General features: G+C 39.1%; 1 protein-coding gene across 2 annotated transcripts in view; it reads left to right on the top strand.

Annotated features, from left to right (window-relative positions):
* The window catches only part of NAV2 (neuron navigator 2), a 212,962-nt gene extending 186,801 nt beyond the window's left edge, over positions 1–26,161 (top strand). For both annotated transcript variants that reach the window (XM_065637002.1, XM_065637001.1), the window contains 17 exons: positions 844–927; positions 1,521–1,632; positions 2,287–2,432; positions 4,635–4,643; positions 5,039–5,211; positions 7,171–7,324; positions 7,864–8,023; positions 8,519–8,619; positions 10,316–10,411; positions 10,570–10,738; positions 12,789–13,024; positions 14,252–14,406; positions 14,893–14,964; positions 15,447–15,643; positions 16,083–16,201; positions 21,151–21,354; positions 22,468–26,161. In XM_065637002.1, the coding sequence (XP_065493074.1) occupies positions 844–927; positions 1,521–1,632; positions 2,287–2,432; positions 4,635–4,643; positions 5,039–5,211; positions 7,171–7,324; positions 7,864–8,023; positions 8,519–8,619; positions 10,316–10,411; positions 10,570–10,738; positions 12,789–13,024; positions 14,252–14,406; positions 14,893–14,964; positions 15,447–15,643; positions 16,083–16,201; positions 21,151–21,354; positions 22,468–22,593 (2,313 nt within the window). In that variant the 3' untranslated portion in view covers positions 22,594–26,161. The remainder of the gene's footprint in view (positions 1–843; positions 928–1,520; positions 1,633–2,286; positions 2,433–4,634; positions 4,644–5,038; positions 5,212–7,170; positions 7,325–7,863; positions 8,024–8,518; positions 8,620–10,315; positions 10,412–10,569; positions 10,739–12,788; positions 13,025–14,251; positions 14,407–14,892; positions 14,965–15,446; positions 15,644–16,082; positions 16,202–21,150; positions 21,355–22,467) is intronic.
* Positions 26,162–26,870: the final 709 nt, after the last annotated feature.

Raw genomic sequence — 26,870 nt, 5'->3', positions numbered from 1 at the left:
TGCCGTTCCTTTTTGCTATCAGGAATACTCTCAGGTGACAAGGTGTATTCCCTGAAGTGTCCCTTAAAAGCCACGCTACTTAATCTGTGAGATGGTTCAAAAAAAGATTTGATTTTAATATGTCTTTCTGTTTCAGCAAACTGGCAAAGTGTGCTTTCCATTTATCATTAAATTTAAGCAGCTTTAAACCAAGAAAAATAAACGAACCAGATTAGTTTGAGATGTGGCTCTCCCAAGGACCTTAACTCCTAGGGACCCAGAAGGTGGTTTTGTTCTGGATGTAGGTTTGCACATTTTACTGAATAAATGAGAATTTCAAACTGGAAAAAAAATCCCACCTTTCTGCTCTGTTCGAATATATGTGAAATAAGTGTCCCGGCTATTGCAATCGTGGTATCAAGGAAGTGGATGTAGCAGCTGAGTGAGGAGCCACCTCCAGAACATCTCCTACTGATGTCCCAGGTCACAGCGTTACTCCTGTGTCTGTTTTCTAAAGCTTTTGGTAGCAGCTGCTGCCAAGCAGGACAAGGTTTAACTGCATCATTTCACAGGCCGCTGCTAGTGGTAGTTGTAGATGAAAGGGCTGTCATTTTCTAAAATTCTGAAATTGGTCTGTTACCTTTGGCATTTCTAATTTTCCACAATTAAACTGTTCCTGGTAATTTTCAAATATTTTCACAATGCATGCTCTACTCATTTGACCTTTTCTAATCGGTGTTATTTTCTCTGTATCGTTTACACAACAAACAATGCAATGCAGGAGATGGTCCATTTAAATAAGTGCAGAACTATTCGTGTTTTGCGGGGAGAAAACGATCTATTTCTGTATGGTTGAACTTTCAGGCTCACCTGGTGGCAGCATTTGAGCAGAGCCTGGGGAACATGACGATCAGACTGCAGAGCCTGACCATGACAGCAGAACAAAAGGCAAGCTTGAAAAATATGTGGGGAACTCTTAACTTCAGTTTCCAACGTTGTTGCTTGTGCTCCTGTAGTTGCGGGGGGGAAAAAAACCACAGTTTGCCTTAGTTGCCTCAGTTGTGGTGACAGAGCAAAATTTATAAAACTTTTTATAAAATACTAATTTTTCTCACTGGGATGTTGTGGCAACTAATCAGGTTACTCCAATGAATCGTTGCTTTGGACACAAGCCTTCAATATTGCAGGTTTTTTGTGATGAATTTCTTCCCAATGAATCCACATGCATGTACTTTGAAGAGAAACACCAAGAAGAATCCTTGCAAGACAGATAATATTGGATTTTTGGACAGTGTACTTGAATGCACATTGTTTTTGTATCACAGAGCATGTCCATATTTGTTATCATAATAACAAAGCCATTTTGCAACACATTGAGGCTGGACTTGCCCAGGTATACCAAGCCACATTTTCATCTCCTTGTACATATATATTCCATAAGTTCTCTACTACAAATGCTTAGATTGAAAGGTGGCTCCTTTGGAGCAGTTCGATACCATCTGCATTTTCCAGCATATCACTATTTTTTTTTCTTATTGAAGGACTCAGAACTGAACGAGTTAAGGAAGACAATTGAACTACTGAAGAAGCAAAATGCTGCTGCTCAGGCTGCCATCAATGGAGTCATCAACACACCGGAGCTCAACTGCAAAGGTGAGAAGCAAATGCCACGTATAGCAACCGTGGGGTGCCCATGAGACTTTAGTCCGCTTGGTAATAGCTGATGTAACCGTCAGAGATGAGCTTTGTCTCTTGGCCAAGCTCTAGGTGCTTGTTTTGGTATCAGATGGGGATTTGAAATTGGATCTGTGTAAGCAGTGCGGTAAATTCTATAGAAGTAGGTAGATGTGTTGAGCACATGAGAAGGCATTTTAACAAAGCTTTTCCACCTTCTGTGTGAACTCATTAAATTTATTATAAGCATTTAGTAGTTCATAGAATCATTTTGGTTGGAAGAGTCCATCGAGCCCAACCATAACATAACTCTAGCACTAAACCATGTCCCTGAGAACCTCATCTTTTAAACCCTTCTAGGGATGGTGACTCCACCACTTCCCTGGGCAGCCTGTTCCAATGTTCCACAACCCTTTCCATGAAGAAATTTTTCCTAATATCCAATCCGAATCCAATCTGAATTCACCCATTTCAGAGCTGTCAGGCGCTTTACTTTCTTTAGCATTTTCAGCAATTTCCAACGTAGAATCCAAACGCAATCCTGTCTTATCTCGCTTCTCCTACTCATGCCCCTAATTTACACTTAGATCCAATTTCTTACATAATTTTGACACCTCCTCCACCGGTATTCAGGACCTGGAGCTGCTCAACCCGCAGACCTGCGGATCCGAAGGCAACACTCTTCAGACAGCGTCTCCAGTATCAACAGTGCTACCAGTCACTCCAGCGTGGGCAGCAACATCGAGAGCGATTCGAAGAAAAAGAAGAGGAAGAACTGGGTGAGTGTATTTTAACAGATTGCGTGGGTTTCATATAAAATTGTCAGAACACGCACAGAGAAATCGAGCTGCTCAGCTCCTCCTTCCTCCCCTCACGCGACAGGTCAGCACAAGGACTACGCGCAGTTTAAATCCTGTGTAAACTTTCTTTTGAAGGCTTAATTGAGTCCTAAGTGATGTATATGCTTGTGTTGACTCTGCCTAGGATTGAATTTTAGCTTAACAGCCAAAAGGCCAGTCTTAAATTAGAAATAGCTGTCAAAGATCAAGTCTGGCTAAAAGTAATATGATGTCCAACCCCTTAGGGAAAACTCGACGTCTGTCATTAAAGTAAAACAAATTGACAATGAAAGATCATTCTTACTTTTTTTCTTTTTGGCTCATAGGTCTTTCTTTTAAGTGAACGTATTAAACACTTTAAGAACTCTGTTTTGAACGTTACCGTTGAGTTCTACAACAAAAAGCCACCAATTTTTAAACATTTATTGTGATGGACATTTATTTTGCAAGATTTTGCAATACTTACCTGTCATTTCCCATTTTTCCTTCTTTGCTCATCATATACTGTGTACAAGGTACCCTGTACTGGAGGAAAGGTACATTATGTTAAACTCCATTTTCAATTAGACCATAACTGCCTTAGTGACCTAGTCTGATCGTAGTTTGGACTAAAGTCCCTAGATCCTTTATCGTAGCCAGTAAAACAATCCACCCCTTCCTTCCCACTGAATTTAAACCTCCCTGGATCTTTTGGGCTTACAGATAAGTCTGTATAGATACAAAAAGTGATTTCAGCTGGTAAAAGCTTGATTTATATTTGCACAATATCCTCTCAGAAATGTTTATGAAACTCCTGAACTGTAAGAAACAGCTTCCTGAGCAGGTTCATGTTTTTATTTTTCTCTTATCTCAGTGGTTTCATTTTGATATCTTGCCAGCTTCTTCATAACAAAAGTATTGCCACTCTGCTCCTTAAATAATTGACTGAATGGAAACAATGTCATCTCCAAATCCTTCTTGTGCTGGGTTATACATTAGCTATAGACAAAGTAAATTGCTGTAACTTTTAAATTGCCAACGACTCTTAATTTGTGAGACAAACCTTTTGTAATCATGAAGCCTTAGTTCAGATAAAACACTTCTTAATTTTTTGCTTCGGCTTCTACTCTTTGTTATTGTAACCTGGTAAATATCATCCTACATCAGCCTACAGTTCTCATTCATCAGATTACTATTTTTAAACAAGGTTAAGGAAATATGCCCTTATTATAAAGAGAAATAAAGTTTTCATAAAGTAGAAAAAAACAGGATAGTATTCTGATGTTGTTATTAAAAATGAGTACATCATTGCTGCAAAATGAAGGCCGGAAATTAAATCAGTAATTTACTGAGAAAAATATGTAAGTTGAGTCTGATTCACACATGGTTTATTCCGGGAATACTGAGGAAGTCCTCAGCCAAGATCTTTTTGTTATATATGGAAACAATGCAGCTGTCAATTCAGAGCTGAAACACGAGATTTTCAACATTTCTCACTGTAGGAGTCTTTGTCTAGTTTAAAAATAACTTTCAGCTCATATTAAGCCACCCTGTTTACAACATATAATTTGTGATAGCGTTAAATGGTGTTCATAGAATATCCTGAGTTGGAAGGGACTGACTCCGTACAGGGCAACGTAAAAGTTAAACTGTATGTCTAACAGTGTTGTCCAAACACTTCTTGAATGCTAACTTTTAAACTGTAACTTTGGGATAACATCAGTTTAATCACGTGAATATGTATTCTTTTTGTTGTTTGGAAAATGGCGGTCACATCAACAACAGTTATTTTAGTTGCAGTTAGGTAGAGAAGATTCAGTCTTCCCACCTGGTTGAAATACCTGTTCCTGCAAGGAAAAACACAATATTAACTTGGCTGTGAGCCAAAACATTCTGTCCGAGCCAAGGAGAAAATATAATTAAGGTAGTTAAGAGATCTGGGTCTGGCGTCTCCCTCAAGTAGTGCAAAAATGACCTTATGTTGTTTGAAACACCTGGTTTTGGAAAATACAGGGTTTCGGTTTTAAGGTAACTGTTGGTCTTTGTTGATTATTGGTCATGTTTGTCTTAGAAATCCAAAGCTTTCCTTATCACTGGCCTTATCTGTTAAAACATGTCTTTTTTCCTTCCCCCACTTCCTTTTGCTTGCGCTTCTTCCGGCAGGTCAATGAGGTAAGGAAGAACTACTTTAAACTACGAGATCCAAAGCTAACCCATCCATTTACGTGACTAACCATGTCAGCACCATTAACCTTGGCTGAGCCACGTTACGTTAAAGCTGCAAGTTGCTACAACATCGCTGTAAAGCTTGTTGCACTGAACGGAATTTGCTATAAAATAGTTATCTTAAAAATAGGAAGCATTGATATCCAATCCCGTTGACCTTATTAATCTCTCAAAATAGTTAAGGAAAAAAAGCTTTTTTATTCGTTTTTTACTTGTATTAAAATATGTGAGTATGGCTGTATCGTTTGGAGTATTTGCATGTTAGAGTTTTTACTCTGTGGCTTTTTTTGCCTGCGTTCATTCTCAGTGATGTGCCTACTGTTGTGGTCTTGTTTTTTCAGTTACGCAGCTCCTTCAAGCAAGCTTTTGGTAAAAAGAAATCTCCCAAGTCAGCATCTTCTCATTCAGATATTGAGGAGATGACTGATTCTTCGTTACCTTCTTCACCAAAGCTACCACACCATAACACCACTGTTTCAACGCCATTGCTCAGAGCTTCCCATTCCAATTCTCTGTAAGTGATTTATTTGATTTTTGAATAGAAAATGAAAAAGAATGAGCAAAAATCACATTTTCAACTCCTGCCTGTTTTGAATGTTCCATAGTCTAAGGAGATTACAGGCAGAGGGCAGAAAAGTTGTATGCATGTATTCGGAGAATTAAATATATTTAAGCTGACTCCCAACACAGCACCTTTGTGCTAGTGTCCAGGATGCCAAAAATCATTGCATTGTTACTGTAGCGCAATTTAATATTTCATCGGGGTGCTCTCTCAGCAGAACATATTGAGTATGAAGAGTATTTATAACCAGGGTGACCTTGGAGTGCAGAATTAATTGGATCTCTTGCTGTTAATGAAACAAGCCAGGCCAAGCCTGGGATTTTGTTTCCTCTGTTGACTAAGGCAGTGCATATTGTGCTAATCTGCCATGATGAGTTCCCAATTAAGTTGTCAAATTCAGATAAAAGTGAGAATTTACTGGAAATCAAAGCATGGTTTAGGGACAGAGCTGAACTTGGGTAGTAGCAAGCTGTTATGTAGGCTCATCTGTAGGACCAAACCATACCCTTCTGCCTGTGTTTGTATGAGAATGAGATGTAGATGCATGCGTAACCCATTTTATGTTCATGGGAAGGTCACAGGCAAACTCAAGTCTTCATCTTGACCACCTGTGAAATAAAGTTTAATAATAGCCATACGGCACTGTTTTGAGTCTGAACTCACATGTAGAATGTGCTTGGAAAACTTTGTAGAACAGATTTTACGTTAATTCTGTCAGTAGTTTCATCACTTGAGTAAGATAAATACAGAAAGTTGTAAGAGGCAGTATTGTGAAACCTGTAATTACCAGCCAGCCTTACGACCTCGTAGATGTCATGCAAAGCTCCCAGCGCGATTTCAGAACAAATGCATTGGAGTAAGTACCCAAACGTGAAGTTTTGTCCATCCCTTGTTTTCACAAGAAGAGGTGAAAACAATAGCAATAATTTCCAGCCGTATAATAGCGATGAAATGTTAGTAGCAGAAGATAATCCCCCGTGAATTTTTTTAAAGCTTCTCCAGTCTCTTGAGCCTCACTCAGTGAGTTTCTGGTGACGGAGGCAAATTGTGCTTCAGAACTCTAAGGCCAGAAAATTGTCAAATGATGATCCCCTCTGTCATCAGTCAAAATCAAAATGCTGTGTGCATACGTCTCGTCTTGACATGAGAGCCAAAAGGCTAAACATGAGAAAAGAGTAAATATGGGAACTGAGGGAAGGCTAGAGCACAAGTAAAACTTGTGTATTTTGGCCTATTGGCTTTTTGATGGGGAAAACATCTCTCATTAACCTGATTTAGGGAGAGACATGTAAAATTAATCTCCCTTAAAGCATGCAGCTGTGTAGTTGATCTTTGTATAGATACACTTATGAATGTGCTGAAATGTTACTCACCCAGATTTTTTTTTTTTTTTTGGTGGGAGGAGGGAAGAAAAACGCCACCAAAAATTTTTAAAGCATGAGTGCTTTAAAGCAAGCAGGAATTTGTCACGCTTGAATAGGTGTAGAGTTCCAAAGCCCTCCAGAACAGTTCAGGGAAACCCAGCTGTGCACACCTGGTGAGCTTTAAATCTGTCTGTAAACTCATCAATCTCCAGCCAACTGCTGTTACTGCCTGCACCCCCTTAATTTATTTGGAGTTTGGCTTTAGAAGTTTTCCTTTATGGCAACTACCATGAAAAAAACCGAGGACTATCCAATAGTATTTGTCTTCCAGAATTCTGTTCAGATGCTGATTTCACTACTCCCTAATGTTTCCATGACCTATTTAATATCTGATTTGTGGTATCACTAATTCAGCAACCCAAAACTGTTGCCTGCCTCCTGCAGAATAAAAGGGTTTTATTCCTCCTTTACTAATAAATGCTGGAGAAGCACCACCTGAAAAGTAACAAATGGTCTCGTTCAACATCTGGTTTTCAATCTTCTCCAGTATTTCTGAATGCACTGACAGTGAAGCTGAAACGGTCATGCAGCTACGAAACGAGCTGAGAGATAAGGAGATGAAGTTGACTGATATTCGTCTGGAAGCCCTTAGCTCTGCTCATCAGCTCGACCAGCTTCGGGAGGCGATGAACAGAATGCAGGTAAGAAATAACCACCCCAAATATTGCCGTCTGTGTTGGTGTGTTAAAGATTGGCCAACCTGCCACACAGTAAAGATCAGAAAGAAGGTCAATTAGAAGTTTTTGAATGCTTATTAGAAGTTGTGTCTAGTTTTGTGCCAGTGTTAAGCCTTATACCTTCATTAAAAGTCAGCTTGAACATATAAAGGCTGCTGCCCTCAACTCTGCAGCTGTAACAGTTTCAGCCCTAGAAACCTATGGGGGGATAATTTTGTTGACTGTCAGCAACCTCTTAAGATGTTCCCATGCTCTCTGCTTTAAAGTAGCTGCATTTCAGCGGTTAGTGAAGTCCCACATATTTATGTTTTTCTAAGACACTTTGAAAAGTTTCGTGGAAGGGACATTGTAATAATTAAAATAATTAATTTATTAAAGTAAATTGAAATAATATGAAAATGGCATTTCTGCTAGACTACTATTTATTCTTAAGCTACTTATGTTGCTCTTTTTTAAGTGTACATTTTCACTGTGCCTTCTAACTCCTGGCTTGTCTTTTCCAGAGTGAGATTGAAAAATTAAAAGCAGAAAATGATCGGCTGAAATCCGAAAACCACGGCAGCTGTAGCAGGGCTCAGTCTCAGGTTTCCATTTCATCCTCTCCGAGACATTCAGTGGGTCTCTCTCAACACAGTTTGAACCTCACGGAGTCAACCAGTCTCGGTGAGTTTAATGAGAAAGGCAGTGGGCAGGTTTTGTCCTGCGCTTGGAAGATTTGGTTTGGTTAGCCGTGGAAAAATGAAAGCATGAAAATTATTAGCAGTTGAGGTGTGGAAATATGTCAGGAGCTGGCACAAAGCCTTCTTTTAAAATGTCGTCATAAGTCTGCTACGCCCTGGATCGGAGTTGTCCAATTATGACCTCAGCTGCAAAGAGTCGTGTTTAAAGCCATTTAATGGTGTACATTTGCCAGGGGATATATCGTAGGAGGGAAAATACAGAGTAACCGGCTAATAATTTTCAATGACATTAACTTTTTAAGAGTGATACTGATATTTGGTAGGGAAGTCAGTAAACTGGTTCTTACGTTGTTACTTCTGGGCATGTGAAGCCCGGATGTGTTGTGTTTGACTACAATAGACAAGTTGGTGTAAATCAGAATAGTCTTTGTTGTTATTAAGACACAGCTGTGAAGCGGTTGATGTTTTCTGTTCACAGACATGCTGTTGGATGACACTGGGGATGGCTCTGCTCGGAAAGAAGGAGGCAGGCACGTCAAAATAATTGTCAACTTTCAGGATGAAATGAAATGGAAGGAGGTGAGTTGTGCTTCGTCCCCAGCTTTGAAATATAAGTGACTTTGGAATGGGGCAGAGAATTCAAATTGTTTTGGAGGCTTTTATTTGCAAAATGTTTTTTACGATTTTCTCCGCAAAATAGTACTTTGGTGTGTCCTGCTTCCTTGGAACTGCTGGCAGCCAACACCACCAGTTCAGGTTGTCTCGTGGACTCAACCTGCAGTTACTTTTTATTTTGCAGCTTCTTGTTGGTGCCATCAGCATTGATGGCCACGAACCTTGAAAGTAGCACAGGACTGCTAGACTAGACCATATGTCAGTGATATAGGTGATAACGTTAGTATTTAAGCCTTTCAGTAGCACCTCTGAAAATGAGGCCACTCTTTCAGCATCAAGGACTAATCCGCACCTTGGGACAGCATCTGCTTAAGACTGACATGTTAAAAGCTGCAAAAAGCTCTTGAGCCTTTCTGTTAAACTTCAATAAAATTGTAAGTAATAATGAAAGTGATCCGATGCGTTTATAGAAGGGGCACCAAAATGCTGGAAGCACCAATATTCTGGAAGAACTTAATGGATCCAGAATGGGAGAACTATAGCTTATTGTTCTAGTTCAAGTTGTCCCTTCTGGTACAGGTATCCTATTTTGAATGACATCTTTCAGATGTTCTTCATTCTCAAGTAATTGAAAGAATCCTAAATACCCTAATACATTTCAAATATTGTAAAATTGCGGCCCAGGTCGTGTGTGTAATGCATGAGTGGATGTACTACGCAATCTTTACCAAGAGCTGACCTTGCTGTCTCACAGTATGAGTACCTGTAAAAGCAAATTTAAGAAATAACTTGATGTCTTTTGTAAGAGAGAGACAAAAATCTGAATAATCAGAAATAAAATTGACTCAGCAGATCTTTCCATTGAATACTAATTTTGCATTAATAAATTGCAAACCTATTTAAGCAAATTAATGTTAAAACTATATTGCTAGTTCTATTGGACTCCACTGTGCTGACAGTGAAGTTACCATGTGGAAATGATTCCTTACATTTTAGTCAGACTTGAAGTCTCACGATAGAAATAAGTTTTTCTTCAATGAGTGTTTCAGAGTGAGTGCAGCTACAGAAGAATAGAAAAATGAGGTGCATTCTGCTTTTTTCTAATCTGCCTTAGAAATCAGGAACAAAATTATCAGCTAAAATGCTGTGATATGGCAAACATAACGCAAGTTGTTATATATACATGTATATATAATACTATATATATACACACATATATAACTATATATACGTATAATCATGTATAATTTCTGTAAATCTGTTTAGATTTCTATGTCCATGGCAGCATTTCTAGAAGTAAATAGGATAAACCTTGCAAATGCCTCATATTTGGTTCTAGAGTCAGGGAAAAATGAACATGCCATGGACTTTTCTGCCTGGAATTTTCCTAAGAGTCTTTCTGTCTTTTTGCAAAACTATCATCCTCTCAGAGGCTTTTGAATTGTTGGTGGATTGATTAATAAACACCTTTTACCTAACATCAGTACCAATCTAAGTATCCTTTAGGTTTGTGACTCCAACACTAGTAGAAAATGCTTAGTAGAAAAGAAGGATTTTTGTATAGCGTTCAGAATTCACTAGTGGTAAAGATGTACCATAATTTAAAAAAAAAAAAAAAAAAAAAAATTGTTAAATTAAGTTCACATTTCTATGCATCCAGGATTCGAGGCCTCGCACCTTCCTCATAGGCTGCATCGGAGTCAGCGGCAAAACCAAATGGGATGTTCTGGATGGGGTTGTGAGACGCTTGTTTAAGGTTAGTGAGTACAATTTGCTGTGTGCCTGAGTTCTCCTGTTAGATTTTGGTGGTACTAAGCAATGTTTAGCTTGCTGTGATTATTACTATTATAGCATAGAACAAAGTCATGGAGATTTCAGTGCTTCCTAGCTTTTTGTGTCCCTTTTTCACCCCAGGAATACATCATTCATGTGGATCCCGTCAGCCAGCTGGGTCTGAATTCAGACAGTGTTCTGGGCTACAGCATCGGAGAAATCAAACGCACCAACAGCGCTGAGACACCCGAGCTGTTGCCCTGTGGCTACCTGGTTGGAGAAAACAACACTATTTCAGTGACCATCAAAGGTAATTACGCTTGACCCTGTCTGTTGTAGTTCCCACTAATTACAGTTTTATCAAAACTTGCTGTGCCGAGAAACTCCGAGGAGTAGAAACTTCATTGTGTTTCTTTCTCCCATCCCTGCCTTTTATTTACTAGTCCTTCTATTTTCATGTGATAGAGATAGCACTTAGAGGATGCTAGCCCTATAAATTCAGCAATTTTTCGAAGTGGAACGGTAGGAATAATTACACACACCGCAGTTTTCTCCACATATCTTGAACTGATGCCTGGAGGTGTCCTGGAGAGGATGTCACACCACAAGGGACGTCGTGGAGATGTTTGAGCAGTAAATACCTTTCAGATGAATAAAGCCTCAGAATTATATTCCCTCTTTGTAACAGCTATAGTTGTTATTTCTTTCATGCAAAGTAAAAAGAGTCTTGATGTAACTTGCTTGCGATTTGCCCCACTGAACGGTCCCTCCTCAGGCACCAGTAGAGGGGGATCCCAGAATTCATCCCAGGGACACCTTAAAATCTGGATTTTTTCAGAATGTATGGTTTTCACAATTCTCATAAAATTCACTATATCATGCTGATAAGAATTTAATGCTTGTATTTCTCATATGGTTTCTCATTTGGTTTCTCAGGGAACCATTTTTATATGAAAATTGTACTATGAAACGAGATTTGAGGGAAAAAATCCTCAGCCACTGCATTTTAAATGTACATCAGTTTGCTCGAGGTTACATCAGTGAAATCTCAAGCATAGATCTGCATCTGGACGATAAAGTATTTGAAAGCATTGCCAAACACTCTGCAGCTCAATTTCCCTATGGCATTTGACTGAGAGTAGTTGGATTTTTTTGAATATTGGTGTAAAAAATCGGTTACCTTGGGTAGCAAATCAGTGGGCAGGAAGACAAAATAAGCCATGAAATGTCTCAATTTACTGAGGCTTGATGTGAACCCAGGCTATTCTGCTTACTTAGACAACATTGTCCAGTAGTAGATTCCAACTGAAATATTGCTTAAGGTCTAGGCATATCTGTAAAGCTCAAATCTGATTTTATATTTAACTTGCATTGGCTTGACTAGTGCTTTGAAGGTTCTTATGTGATAACAGTTTTCAATAAAATAGAAATGTATTTAATCAATTTATGGAAAAACACATATAGCTTTGAGATATGAATGTGCCTGTACAAATATTTAATATTCCAAGTAGCCGTTGAGGTGCAAACATTTCTCTGTGTGATCTGCCAACTTCCCTTTCTGCTGTTTATTTTGAAGCACTGTGTATTTTCCCTGAGCCAATTCTGCCTAAAGTGACTGCTGACATCGCGTAAATGCTTATCAGCCGGAGTTTTATGTTAGAAAAGATAACTATCAGCATACAGAGAAGGAGTTTAATTACAAGCATGTGGGAAAGTAGGGGGAGTTGATGATAACTTTTTTTTTTTTGTCTAGCGATTCAAAAGTAAACAGGTAAATTCTGGCTGAACGCGTACCGTACGTGGCGAAAGACTGCAAAATGGATGGTTTGTGTGTGAAAAACGTGGCCTGGAATTATTTACTATGGCAAGTCTCACAGGGTCTTAGATACGCCATAGGGTGCAGCTGAGCTGATTGAAAACTGGGAGAGCTGAAGGAGGATCCAGGCTAAGCCCACAGGTCATTTCTGCACTTGTTTTATTAATTTCGGCTTCATATGTGCCCCTCTTGATCATGGGGGATACCGGAGTGGGGAAGGGAATTATCTCTGAAGTGAGAAACAGCTTGGTCAGGTCAGATCTAAATCTGTTGGGTTTAAGTGTTATTTTGGGGGATTTTCTCCCACTGTTACTGGGCCCGAGTACATTCACAAAATCACATTTTTCGGTCCTCCAGTTTGACTATCTAGTCATTTCAACTAATCTTGACTTATTCAAACTCCACTAACAGGATTGCTTTGCAGCATTACAACTACTTTGTAAAACAAAACAAAACAACCCCACCTTTTAAAAATGCACATAATTTGATAAAAATTAGGAATCCCACTAAAGAAGATTTTTTTTTTTTTTTTTTCCTGTTGCAGGTATCTGCGAGAACAGTTTGGACGGTCTGGTGTTTGAATCACTGATCCCAAAGCCTATACTGCAGCGTTATGTCTCTCTCCTGATGGAACACAGACGGATTATCTTATCTGGCCCCAGTGGCACTGGTAAAACATACCTAGCGAACCGTCTCTCCGAATATATGGTCCTTAGAGAGGGCCGGGAGCTGGCTGATGGCATTATTGCAACCTTCAATGTGGACCATAAATCCAGTAAGGTGAGGAAACGGAAGTCATCCTTGCACAATTAATGCTACCGTGTATCAAAATCAGAGATTCCTCCTTTATTGATCCATCAAAAGCTGATTTTAAACTTCTCTTTCTTTTTAAAACGTTATGTTAATCCTGAAAGGAATAATATTTAAGATTTTCAGAACTGCAGATTCACCTGATGATGGGCCTGAAATAGCAGGCTTCCAGGTGTATATTGGAACATCTAAAAGTCTCAGGATTTTCAAGTGCTTAGGAGCCTGAGAATTGCTGAGGAAATTAAACCGCCGTGTAAAATTCCCAGCGACTTAAGCAATCCCTATTGCATGTGGATGTTTTTATCCAAAAACCCTCAAATGCATCTCTAGGCTGTCAGGACGTTCTGCAGCTGCAAGTATCAGCAGTTGTGATCTGCGTACGCTGGGTTTGGAGTGACTGTTGTCCAGACACATTCCTGCACTTGGTAAAAACATGTCTCTGCTTTTTACGTGCTGCTGGTTTTGCCATATATACCTCCAGTGAACATCTAGATTAAAAAAAAAAAAGTATGTTTGATGTCCTTAGGCAGATTTTCCTCTGGAGGAAAGGAATGGTTTAAAGTGTGGTTGTAGACCACTGGTATAATTTGAGACATGCTAGGGAATAAGTGATTTAAAGCATTTCAACCACACCCGGTCACCTGGCAGCAGCCCCACGAGTTCGATCTTCTTTCATGGTGTGACTGAAAGCATCTGAATTTGGCCTCTGCTGAGGGATGCTTTATTTCCAGATTAATTTTTTTGGCGGTATTTCCATAGAAACACAGTGGCAAGAAGATGTAACAAACCTAGCTGGGTTGCAAAGTTTGCTTTGGTGTACGGAGAGTTGAACAAGTTCCCAGAAGGAAAGAAAAATACATTTCTGAGCTCTTGACTGTGAGATTAGGACAGAGTGAATGAAAACACACAGACCCGAACAAGAACGTCTTAACCCCACTTTAGGCCCTTATCTCACACGGGATTTCTGATATGCTCTTTAAATCTTCAGCATGACCTACAAAAGAGAAAGAAAACCATATTCTTCTGTTTTCTTGTGGAAAATGTGTGCATTTTAAGGTGGCAGGCTCTTTTGCTTTACATTTCATTACAATGCCAGTAGATTATTTATCTTACCTGGATTTTCAAGGAGTATGAAGAAAACTCTCTTTATCCTTTTTTTTTTTTTTTTTTTTAATTTTCTTTATGTATGCTTTCCAGGAACTCCGCCAATACCTGTCCAACCTAGCAGACCAGTGTAACAGTGAAAATAACGCTGTGGATATGCCTCTTGTTATCATTTTGGATAATTTGCATCACGTCAGCTCCCTGGGGGAGATCTTTAATGGGCTTCTAAACTGCAAGTATCACAAATGGTAAGGAAATAATATCAGGACACATTCCGAATTTCAATACTGCAGTTCAGACCACTGCCATCGCAAAATGTGATCACAAAACCAAACCCTAGATTAATTTAGTAAAATGGACTGGACAGCCAGACCGTCCATATTACGGGCAGCACTTCAGAGGTTTTTTTCTTCATAACATGATCAATTCCTCTGAAATCAGTAATAAAAAAGTAGTATAGAGTTTGGGTAATTTGCATTCACTGCATCCAGTAGCTCTTCAATACTAAAACCCCATTTTTTGTGAAAGTTCCTGCTCTGAGATTTCTGTTTCGCTTTCAGAATTTGATGTTCTCAGAAGTCAGATTCTCAGTAGAGAATTTGGTTATTAGTAACTACAAAAATCTTTTTGGCAGAAGAGGTTTGAATAACCCTTTTAAAAGTTGAGATCTTACTAAAAAGTTGTTTTTCAAAATTTACAATTATGATTTGCTTGATTTTTTTTTTTTTTAATAGTCCATATATTATTGGCACAATGAACCAAGCCACCTCCTCAACACCTAATCTTCAACTTCACCATAATTTCAGGTACTGTTTATTCATGTTTCTTATTTATGTTTGTGGGCTGGCACAGGAGTAATGGCTACTGAGTCACCTGAAATTGTTCTTATCAGACGAAACAGCAAACTGAGACAGAAATACCATTTGTTACTAGTTGCTGTCCTAACATGTGCAGCTTTGTTATGATGCTGTTATTAAAGTAACTCCGGTTCATAAAACTTTTCCTTTTCAGAGAATCGTTAAGATATTTGATCCTCTAACAAATTGCAAATAAGATTATTGGCAAGGCAGATAGTGAATGAGAAATAAGCTTAAGCAATGTGCGTTACAAATTGTTTCATGTAGTGAACTCGTCATTACAAAATAATTTTTGCTAAGAAACATATGTGACTGGGAAGTCATTTTGTTCATGACAGTAATCTAGAAATAATAAAAGAAATTTAGCCCAGAATAGATACGTCCAGTAGCTTGAAAGAGAAATAATGGACATTTCTGCTGTTCTGCCATAGATGGGTGCTATGTGCGAACCACACCGAGCCAGTCAAAGGCTTTCTTGGTCGTTTCTTAAGAAGAAAGCTGATTGAAACAGAGATCAGTGGCAGGATGAGAAATGCAGAGCTGGTCAAAATTATTGATTGGATTCCCAAGGTCTGGCAACATCTGAACAAATTCTTGGAGGCTCACAGCTCCTCTGATGTTACTATTGGTAAGTGCTCTGCCCATATGCGCGGGCATATATAAATGTCTGGTTTATTTCCTTGTACATCAGGTGCATCCTTGTGTATCCCCTTGTGCTCTACCAGGTAAAAAAGGTTTCTTTAAAACCCTATTTTTAGATGGCAGCGTGTTCTGAGGCAAACTGTACAAGAAGTTTCTGAACTTTCTTTTTTTTTTTCGCTTTTTCTAAGAAAAAAAGGTCGTCTTTTTAAGTCCTGGACACAAATTATATTACAAAATCTGGTTAATTGTTCTCACCTTGAAGGCTATAGTTTTTCAAGTAGATTCAGAGGATTTTTGAGCTCTCAGGAAGAGCTACTTATGTTCTCTCATCCTTGGCTTCTTTCTCCGGAGAACAAAAGTTGTTATTTGGTCCTATTTTGAGGCGTATCTTGATTTGATTGTAATACCTGAATTTCCCTTTCCAGGTCCACGGCTCTTCCTCTCCTGTCCGATAGATGTAGATGGTTCTAGAGTTTGGTTTACTGACTTGTGGAACTACTCCATCATCCCCTATCTTCTGGAGGCAGTTAGAGAAGGGCTACAGGTGAGTAGGCAAAAGTGAAAAATTATAGATCATAGAATCATAGAGTTGTTTTGGTTGGAAAAAGACCTCTAAGATCATCGAGTCCAATCATTAACCTACCACTGCCATCTTGAATGGTGTCTGTTTTAAAGGCAACAGAGCATTGGACAAAACTGAATAATGCCAACATTTTCTTTAGGTGCGACTTTGCGCACTGAATACCTACGTGTCTGTGAAAATGGAGCTTAAATTGTCATTAATTTCAGGCAGAATTATTCTCTTCAAACTATTTTGAAAAATTGAGTGGAAGCACTGAAAGTCCAGATTAGATTTTTTTTTAATGTTGTTCAGATGCCAAATTACCGATGTTTGCAGTGGTGGGAGTTAGTCACCCAAATATCTTTCAATAATCTGTTCCAGAAGCACACCCTAAAATTGTACTGTACATCTGAAAAACATGTTAGTGGTATTCACTGAGTTATGCAGGATTTTCCTTTATAAATCAAATCTTTCAACAGAGGAGGCACAAAGCTGTATATAGAGAGAAACACATTAATGAGTGACAGGATCGGTATCAGTTGCATTTTGATTACTTCTCAGTCTACAGAATGAATTTTTGGGTAGATTCCTTCATAATTCTTTCACAGGCCACAGTGAAATAATCATCAATTGCCTGTACTTAGTAACTGATTCATACTCTAGCAACTTGGATAGTTTTTAGCATTACCACACAATTCTTAGTGCATCTATGACAACAAAGCATATTGGAGTCAGGAGGAAGGTTCCACAGAGGATTGCTATTGACTTAACACGCAACTGGAAAAAATTATCTTTTTTTATTCTTCAGTCCTCTCTTCACGAAATAAGTGTGACAGCATAACATTTAAAAGACAGATTTGGAGATAAAAGAATCAAATATCAGTAAATTCTGGGCATCGCATGTGCGAAAGCTAAAAAAGAGATTGCACAGAAATAAAAAGGCGGACCACAGTGAGAGTCTAGAAGACTGAAAAAGGGCTAAAGGTAGATGGGAAATAGGAAATTATGGCAATGCGTTGGGAGCATCTGTTTTGGTCAGAGGACAAATGCCTTTTTGAGGGCATAAGCTAATTACAACTGATAAAGGTAGGAAGAGAATAGTACTTCTGTATGTAAAAAGACTTATTAGGAAGTTAAAGTGGAAAGGGTTCAGAAAAGAGCAGTGGGTATCATTAAGATACAGGAATCATTCAGTGAGAGATGAGAAGCCCAATCTATTCAGTTTATTCAAGAGGAAGCTAAAATGTTATGTGGTCTATGGGAGTCTTCTGTTTCAGTCTTGTAGGGAAAAAAAATCTAGTGGATGTTTGACAAGTTTGGACTAGAAAAATTCAAACTATAAGCAAGACGTGGCTTGATATGAGTAAGAATAATTAACAGTTATGAAATCGTACTTACAGAAGCAATAGGTTCTCCATCACATATGCCCCTGTGTCTGAAGTCTTTCTGAAAAATGAAATTACTCCAAGTACAAGCTCCATGGAGAACCACTTGTCTTGCAGAATGGTTCATTCATGTTTTTGAAAATAGTTCTCTCCACTCTGCTACTGCTGAGGGTTCACCTTTGCAGTGTTTGTTAGGATGTCTTGCCATTACGATATGTTAAAGTATAAAAGATTTATTTTGGAAAATACTGGGATTTTGGTTTGATTTGCTTGCTTATTACATTTCTTTTCTGTGCAGTACCCTTTCTGTATTAGAGGTTCAGTCTGAGTACTTGTAGAAGTACTATATTTTTAAAAAGTGGGAATTTTACATTATCCAGTAACAACCACGTTGGGCTTCATTTGCTGTCTGTACAGCAGAGATTTATAGATATTAAAAGAGAGAGAAGACAACCCTGTCATAGGAAACAGCTTTTACTAATGGCTCCTTACAAGTCTATGAAATACCTGAATTCTTCAACAGGTGTGTCAATGTGTGCAAACTGTGTTTGCTATTCAAAATTTGTCATTGCCTGAAGACCTCATTTTCTTGGAGGTAATTGTGTTATGCTCTTAGATCTGAAGGACATGATAGGTCCTAAAATACAACACACACAGAGGAACTTTCCTAAAAATAGAACAGAACCATTTTACATAAAATTTCCCATAAAGGAAAGTAATGGGTGCCAATAATATTTTTGACCTAAAACAAGTGACAGGAGAACGTGTGACTTGGTTTCCTCCTGGAAAGGAGAAAACTCATCCTCACAGGGATGCTTGGGCTCCTTGTACTCTGTTTTGAAGCTCTTGTATCAGCTGATCAGCAGTTGTGGAAAGCACTGAAAAATGAGTAACAGAAACGCAGAGAAAGAACGACAATTAATAAAACCATATTCTTGTTTGCTTGTTTTGCCTGTTTTCTGCATCTTTCTTTAGGTTATTTGAATGGCTTGTGTTCCAAGTACAAGAATTTCAGTTTCTCATTTTGTGCTTTAGGTTCTGTATCCACTTCAGTCCTATTTGCCTGAATTCCACTAATTCATTTCCATTTAAATCATTTATGTGTTTACTCTAGAACTACTTTTGTTGACTCTGTGGATGAGAATAAGACTTCAGTACTCGAAGAGTAGCCAGAGTTGTGCCGATTAATATTCAAATGCTAGAAATGTGTTTCATTTGGGGATATTTTCTGTCCCTTACCTTCTCCAAGAACACATCTGCTCGTGTGAAGTTGCCTGCCAGAAAGGAAGGGCGGACTTCTCGTTTCACTCCGATCCCTGTGGATCTGACCTGAACTATTTTTATATTTCTGTTTCTCATTTAGAGAACTATTTTGGGTCAAAGGCAAGTGAGCCAAGTGGATCCTTACAATAATTGCTCCCATCGGAGCTGAGTGTTTTGTTCCTTCAAAACAAGGATGTGAAAATTAGAAGGTTGGATAAAACCTCAGTTCTTCCTGCTTGGTGTATTGATAGAAAACCAGGACCCAGAGTCCCTGTGGCTTCCTGCCACTGTCACTCGCACTCCGGTGGTTTCCCTTTGGTGCTTTGTGAAGCGACCGGTTTGATTTTTGCCCCCTTAACTGCTCTCTAGAAAACACGCGTGTGAAAGGGACCGACAGAACTAGTTGTCGTGGAAGAGAATAGTGAATTCGTCATTCAGTCTCTCATCTGCTGCAGATATGTCATATATTTATATGGGAATTTTACTTGTTAGCTAATTTTCAGAAATGAGCTCGGATCCATACAAACCTTCTAGGTAGCAAAGACGTGGAAAATATAAAATCCTCTCCACTTAGCAACTGGCATGTGTTGCTGTGAATTCGAGAATTATTAAAATAGGAGATCAGGTTTACCGCAGCCTGAAGACGTTATGCTGAGAAAATAATACGGTACAACTCGGGGGTGAGGAGTTTGAAGGATGCCTGGCTCCATCTGCTGGGCACCTCTGCTTTGGGCTGGGGCTCGCTGGGTTCTGCCTCAGAATAAAGCAGATGTTGATATTTAGAGCAATTTAATGCTTTGTGAATTTGTGCGTGGCATTTGGCTGCTATCTGTGGCAAAGTTCGCGTTCACATCTATCATCTGTGCCTCACTTAATTTTGGTTTCTTGTAACCCTTACCGGGAGGCTCTAGTAGAATCGAGGGCTTCACTCGACGTGTGGAAATTAATACAGCCAAATTTTCAGATAAAGGATTAGGCTGTGAGTTACATGACATCATTTAGAATGAAAGCTGTTGTTATTCCGTAATATTGCCCAGGAAATCTGTGCCAAAGTGCCATTCTGCCAGCACTTGCCTGATGGATACCTGCAGAAACACCCTGCTACCATGCAGGAAGATCAGATTTGGGTTCGTTAACCATGCATCTAGATGAAATTAAGCTTTTGCATTCTGTTTGGATGCAGCATTTCGGGGACATGGTTGCACTGGAAGCAGTGATTTGCTTTTGTGGTGCAAGAGTGTTCCAGGGACTTCTGGTAAAATAAAGAACACCACTTGAAAGCCGTAAGGTTTGCTTTAACTGCTGCTGTTTGGCAATGGGGAGGATCATAAAATAGGTGTGTGCGAAAAATAAAGCCACCAAAATAAAAAAAAAAGCTATGAAGAAAGTGAAGTAGTCTTGGATCCATCAGAGAGCTGATGAATTTCTCTGTTAAACCACTGCTTTTACCACTCCGTGTTGTGCAGAAAAGGCAGAATTCTCTGAATTCAAGTGACAAATGCCAGTGACAAACTCCAGTTGCTGAAGGATGCTTAGGATTAAATTTATTAAACAGAAGCAAACAGTTTTTTTCAAGTCACTTGAAGTTGTATGTATGCTTTTGAAATTCATGCAGCATTAAAATGAATTTATTATCTAATTAAGGTAAACTCAACCAAATAGAACAAGAATACGTTGGGATTTGGTAACACAGTTTGTTCAGAACAGAAAAAGTTTTTGAAATAGAGCTTGCTTACTTGAACTAGGAACATGAACATAGCAAAATCCTGCTGGTGCTTTTTCTCGGTTGAATATAAAGAAAACTCCCCGACTTGAAAACCTTTTGCTGTGACATCCGTCATTATTGCCTGATGACAGATCTGACGTTCCTCCAACACATTCCACTGACAGCGGTTTCCGGACGGCAGCAAACGTAGATAAGGCGGTTGCTGGTGCGATCCGAATGTCAACATTGATGGTTTCTTTTGTGCGGTGACTTTATTTAAGTTAACTTTATCAAGTGAGGTTATTTTCAGGTCTCCCTTTTCTTCAGCTGGTGCCAACAGAAGGGCATTGCATCCTCAAAGGAGTCGGTCAGCCTCTCCCAAATCGGTTGCCATTAAAAATAGCTAAAGCTCTTTGTATGTCATTAGGGTAAGGGAAATCTCATTTGGTTTTGTTCAGCCCTGCTTGCAGGACCTTTCTGCAATACAAGACTCATGGCACGTTCATTTTGGTTTTGGTAGGCACCAAATTAAATGATAGACTAAGAGGAACGTTTTACATGTTTTTATGCTTTTCCAGTTGTATGGGAGGAGAGCGCCCTGGGAGGATCCTGCCAAATGGGTGATGGACACCTACCCTTGGGCGGCCACCCCACAGCACCATGAGTGGCCTCCTCTGCTACAGCTGCGGCCTGAAGACGTGGGCTTTGATGGCTACTCCGTGTCCCGAGAAGGCTCCACCAGCAAACAAATTCCAGTGAGTGATGCCGAAGGAGATCCTTTGGTAAGCTCTCACTTTTGAAACATCAAAACCGCTTTTTTTCCCACGTTTCTAGGGTTCATAAACAGGAATAACGAAGCCAAGGACAGCTGAGGAGTGTTTAGAAGTATTAGAACAAGAAGGCAATGTTTGTGGGGAAGTCATCAAGTCAACCTGCAGAATGCCTTCGCACAGAAAGCTTGTACAGTTTTGCAAGAAACAGTGGTAGAAGCTTTTCAAATTCATTTGTTGAGGATTCATTTTTTGACAAGTGACAGGGGATGTGTGTAATCAAATTCATTTCTACGCTGTGGAATTAAATATGTGATCTTGTTAGACATACTTGAATAACACAGTGGAACCATTTCATTGAGCCTGTTTTGCCACAATCACAAAATAGGCACGTTGCTTTACTTCACATGCTTTTTAGAGCTGTATTCTTGACACCAAATGAAAATTGAAGTTTTCAAAGAATATATGAACTAATAGTCTCCATGACTGGTGTCTAGTTTATGCATCAGAAATACCATACAACCATATAGGGAAATGTTAAGAAGTATTTGTATAGAACATATAAATTGAACTTGGAGGTAACACTAAATACCCAATTTCTTCCAATGGGAAACAGTTATTAAAACTGCTGTGCAAACTGGGAATGCCCTGAAGCTGTTCTGTTGAGGTGTACGTTTTTCTGGACAGTTGAGAATATAGAATGTGTGTTGCAGTTTTTACTAGCTTATACATACATATACAAATACTGAGCCAGATATTGGGGAGATTTGGATTCATTTGGATTTGCCTCTTTAGACTGATCTGTCTGTATTTCCATGGGTCAGAGCAAGAGAGGGGTAGGATGCTTGCAGAATCTTGTCGAGTACAGCTCTGGACTAATCCCTTCAAACTTCTCATTTTCACCTTTCCTGGAAAAGCATACTTTTCATGACTAACTTGCATGATGCTGTAACATGTTCTACAATTAATATCTCTTTTCAGAAACTCAGTATTGATTACCCCAGTTCTCTCTTCCTTTCCTTCGTTACCCACTGGCAAGGTGAATGCTGCTGTAGCTTTCATGTGGAGTCGATAACTTTTTTTACCCCAGAATACAAATAATTGTGAACTTCTGTGCCTTTGCAGATGAACATGCTAATGAGACTGCAAGAAGCAGCCAACTACTCAAGTCCCCAGAGTTACGACAGTGACTCTAACAGCAACAGCCATCACGATGACATCCTCGATTCATCTCTGGAGTCAACATTGTGATCTTCCTCGGATAGAAATAGGTTGTTTCCGTTGTTGCTCCCCTACTTGGCAAGAACTCTTAATCACAGACTCATGAAAATAACACGTTCCTGGGCTGGGATCTCAGTATTAGAGCTGCAAGAACAACAAGACACTTGGAGTCAGTCTTGAACCTGGGTGCAGGCAACCCAAGCAACCTTCGTATTGTTTTTTCTTTTGACGATGATGAGAACTGCACTATTCCTTTGTTTTCTTCTGTTTAGTTGCTGTAAGCTCTCATGCCTAAGATACTGAAGATATTAAAAATATCCGTCATTACTAAAAGTTTTGGGGCGAGGGGGCGAACTTCACAGCTATGAAGCAAACAGCTTTGTGCCATGTACTGTCCAGAAGGAGAGGGGAGAGGAAGTTTTTGCCTATGCTGCTTCTGACCAAACACATTTAGGTGAGGGCTGGACTTTTACCAATCAGCTTTGCAAATTTGACTCAGCTTCCTATAGTTCTGGTGCTATAACGATATCGCTTGCCTTGGTAATAATACTCAATAAAGGCAAAGCTACAAAACAAGGAAGTTTGAATAAATATTAAAAAAGAGAAAAGAAAAAAAAATATAGAAGAAAAAGCGCTGCTCTCCTTGCCAGTCTGAGACCTTGGCTTTCTTTCATTGTGTGTTTATAAAGATTATATATATAAATAGGAATATATAAAAATATATATACGGTCTGAACAAATCAGGTTTTTTCAAACACTGTGTAACAATCAGTCCTACTTACCAAGTGAATGATCAGGTGGCCCTTGGCGAGTCTGGGCCTGATTATCTTCCCATTTACATGCATGTAACCCAACCGGGTTGACTTCGGGGGCGTCACACCCCGTTCAGTGACGCCGAGAGCGAGGTTCCCTCCTCCGCGGAAGCTGGCGCAAGGGCCGTGCCCTGGGAAGCCCTGCGGCTGCAAAGGACCTTCGGCAGCGCGCAGGCGTTGAGCCCTCACACGGAGGTGAGCTACACCCCCAAAAGGGATTCATCAGGCTTTCCGTTTCCTGATTCTTGCCATGAAATGTTACAGCTGTTTCCTAAAAACTTTTGGGTTGTTTTTTTGGGTTTGGTTTTTTGTTTTTTTTGTTCTTTTGTTTTTTTCCAAAGTATTTGTTCCAATCAGCACAACCAGAAATGGGTTAGTTAAAACTCGGCTCTGTGACAGTTCCAGTTTTTAATTACAAAAAAAAAAAAAAAGCATTTTAGCAGTATTCAGATCGGGAAAAAATAAGGAGGGAAGGTACCGCGTCTTTTCAGTTTAGCTGGGCCATGCTTTTGTGTTTTGGCAGAGCTGTGAACCTGGTTTTATTTCTCCTCCTTCTCTGAACGCACACACCTACTCGATCAGTGTTAAGGCTTGTACTTCTGTTGGGGAACACCACCACCTCCCAAAGACTTGCACTTTCCTTTTTATGGAAGCGAATGCTTTTTATACCATCACCACGTCAGCTGTACCTCAGCAAAAACAGCACTCCTCAATATTGATTTGTACTAGCCTTTCCAGCTATCTTTTGGTGCTGACTTTTAAAGCGATGCCTTATTTTTTACTAATTGTGTTTGATTAAATTAGTGCTGTATATTGTGGGGTTTTATTTAAAGAAACAGGGCTAAAGTCATCTCTTGGAATATCATAAGTTGCTGTGAATATTGTTTGTATGAGATACTAGGATTTGTTTAAATGTGACAAAAAGAGGAGGGAAATGATATAACTTTTCAGGTTCATATCAATCTGCAGCTAATAAATCACTGAAGAGCTGTTTTATCCATGCAGGAGAAAAAAAAAAAGCTTTTCAACTATAACAAATGCTGTCATTAATAAATTACAGGAATATGCTGGTTTTTCAATGTACAGAAAGGAAACTTATTACAAACACTTTTTTAAGAGCTTGTGGGTTTAAAGTAATGTAACGGACAAGTTCATGCTTCTGTGACTCAGCTTGAGAGGATGGTTTTATTATACCTCATGACTTTCTGTAACATAACTGTACTTTGTCTTACTGAGCTGGTCTTGAATCTGCTCCTGTTACAACTTCTAAGTGCTGATGAATTTTTTTTTTTTAAGAAAAATATTGTAAAAGAAAAATTTAAATATTTTAATGATGGGGGGAAGAGCTTGGTGTTGTTACTGTTTTAACCTTATGAACTATATTTCATTATTTCACTGAATGAAATACCAAGGGTTACTCAGCCAATGTTCCTAATCCTGTTCTTGGTACTGTAAAAATGGGATAAATCTGTATGGAATTGAATTCATAGCATGCTGATGATGAGTTTGAGAGAGGTTAATTTTTCCAGTAGTCTTGACAATTCTGCTTCCCAGCACTGACTTTACCTGCTACTACTGTGAATTTTGGTACCTAATCCCCCAACTGAATCCATGCAGATAGAGCATGTGCCTGTAAAAAAATCCAGTTGCAGGGCTAGGGCTTTAAATGGACTTAATATCCTAGAAAATGTCTCAGTTAACCTTTAACTGAGCGCTATAAGACATGTTTAAAGTGGTGTTTTATTTGTGGGGAACGGGGTATTTTTTTTTTTTTTTTGAATCCCGTGCTTAAGCTCGGGAAGGAATTTCTGTTATCTATTATTTTTTTTTTACAGTAGCTTGGATTACAGTGAGCAAGGCAATTTTTTGTAGGCTGGTCATTCTGAGCATCACAATATTCAGTGTCTTTTCTGAAGCTTCGGGAAGCAGGGTTACCTGTTGTGCACACATCTTAGTTTTTCTCGAGACTTTTCATAGATTAAGTCTTTCTTTAAGTGACTTTGTTCTCATTTAAGGCTTTTTCAAGATGCTTCCTTTTTTTTTTTTTTTTTGCCTTTTTTTCCTTACAAAGTTGGCTTGTTTAAAAAAAAAAATCAACAAGAAAGAAATGCAAGATTCTATGCAACATTCGTGTTGAGTTGTAAATTGAAAGTATAAAGCATTCTCTTTCCTTCACAACTGCCAAGAGTGATACAGGCCATAAATAAGATGTGGTTTATTTGGGGAAGGGGAGGGAGGGGGTTGGTTAGCCTTTTTGTACATTTTGGAAGAAGCAAACTGCTATTTCATTGTTGATGCTTGACTTCAATATTACGTGTATGAAAACTTGTCTAAATGTGGCAATTTGCTTTCAAGAAAAAAATACAAAAACGAAGCAAAAAAAATCTTTCTTTGTTGATATTAAATGGAAGGTTGCTGTTTTGATCTAGTCGTTTCCAGTGGAACAGTTTATGGAATATGTTCTATAAGATGTACATTTTTTCATTGTAACATAGAAATGTAAATATTTGATTAAAAGTGCTGCATTTTGATGAATTTTTTCTAGCCATTTTTAAAGAGAAAAACTAGGAATTGAGTATTTTGTGTACGTTTATGATGTTTTCCATTTGCTCCTCTCCCTATTTAATTTTCAGTTCTCATTTAGGATTGGAATTCGTGAATGGTCTGTTTGAGATCATGCCTCTCCTTTCTCACCCTCCCCGTTTCTCCCCATTCCCCATCGCCCTGTGTCATGGAGAATAAAGCTGATGATTGTACCAGTCTTAAATTATTCATGATTCAATAAAATTGATGCTTATTTATTCAGATTTGTGGCTTCCCAGAACTTTTTGTCCCTTCTTAATCAACATTTTCTATTTTTTTTTATTTATTTGAAGATTGTGGAGTTCAGTTCTTGTTTTTGTTGGCTTCTTATAAGCACTTGTGAAAAGATGCCCACAGGCCTTACCCACATCCAGGAGGAAATTTAGCAGAGGGACAACACCAATACGATCTGCTCAAGACAAGGCTGGTCCATCCATTTAGAGTGTCTATCCGTAAGGCTGAACATCAGTCCTTGTGGCCAGTAGGTTGGACACATCCTCATACCAGTTGGTGTCAGCTTCTTTTTCAAGAGAAGTCCCTGTTGGTGACAGGGGCTGCACATGAACTTCATAGAATCAAACAATGGTTTGGGTTGGAAGGGACCTTCAGAGCTCCCCCAGTGCCACCCCTGCCACGAGCAGGGGCATCTGCACCAGCTCAGGTTGCTCAGAGCCCCGTCCAGCCTGGCCCGGGATGTCTCCAGGGATGGGGAATTTCTAGGAGTACTTGGTGACCCTGGGCAGATCAGACTGGTCACTTAAAATAAAACCATGGCATATTTTCATTTGCAGAAAAAAACACAACAGACTTTTTCTGGTAACTTTGCAAAGGCAGAGTGTTAGTGGCACCACTTTGACCTCCAAGGTGAGCTGTAGATTTCGTGTGTGCCCCAGCTTTAGTGTGAGGCCACCT

Source organism: Caloenas nicobarica, chromosome 5 (assembly GCF_036013445.1).
Source record: "Caloenas nicobarica isolate bCalNic1 chromosome 5, bCalNic1.hap1, whole genome shotgun sequence".
Classification (NCBI taxonomy): Eukaryota; Metazoa; Chordata; class Aves; order Columbiformes; family Columbidae; genus Caloenas; species Caloenas nicobarica.
The sequence above is the reverse complement of the archived record's forward strand: the minus strand, read 5'-3'. Positions and strand labels throughout refer to the sequence as shown.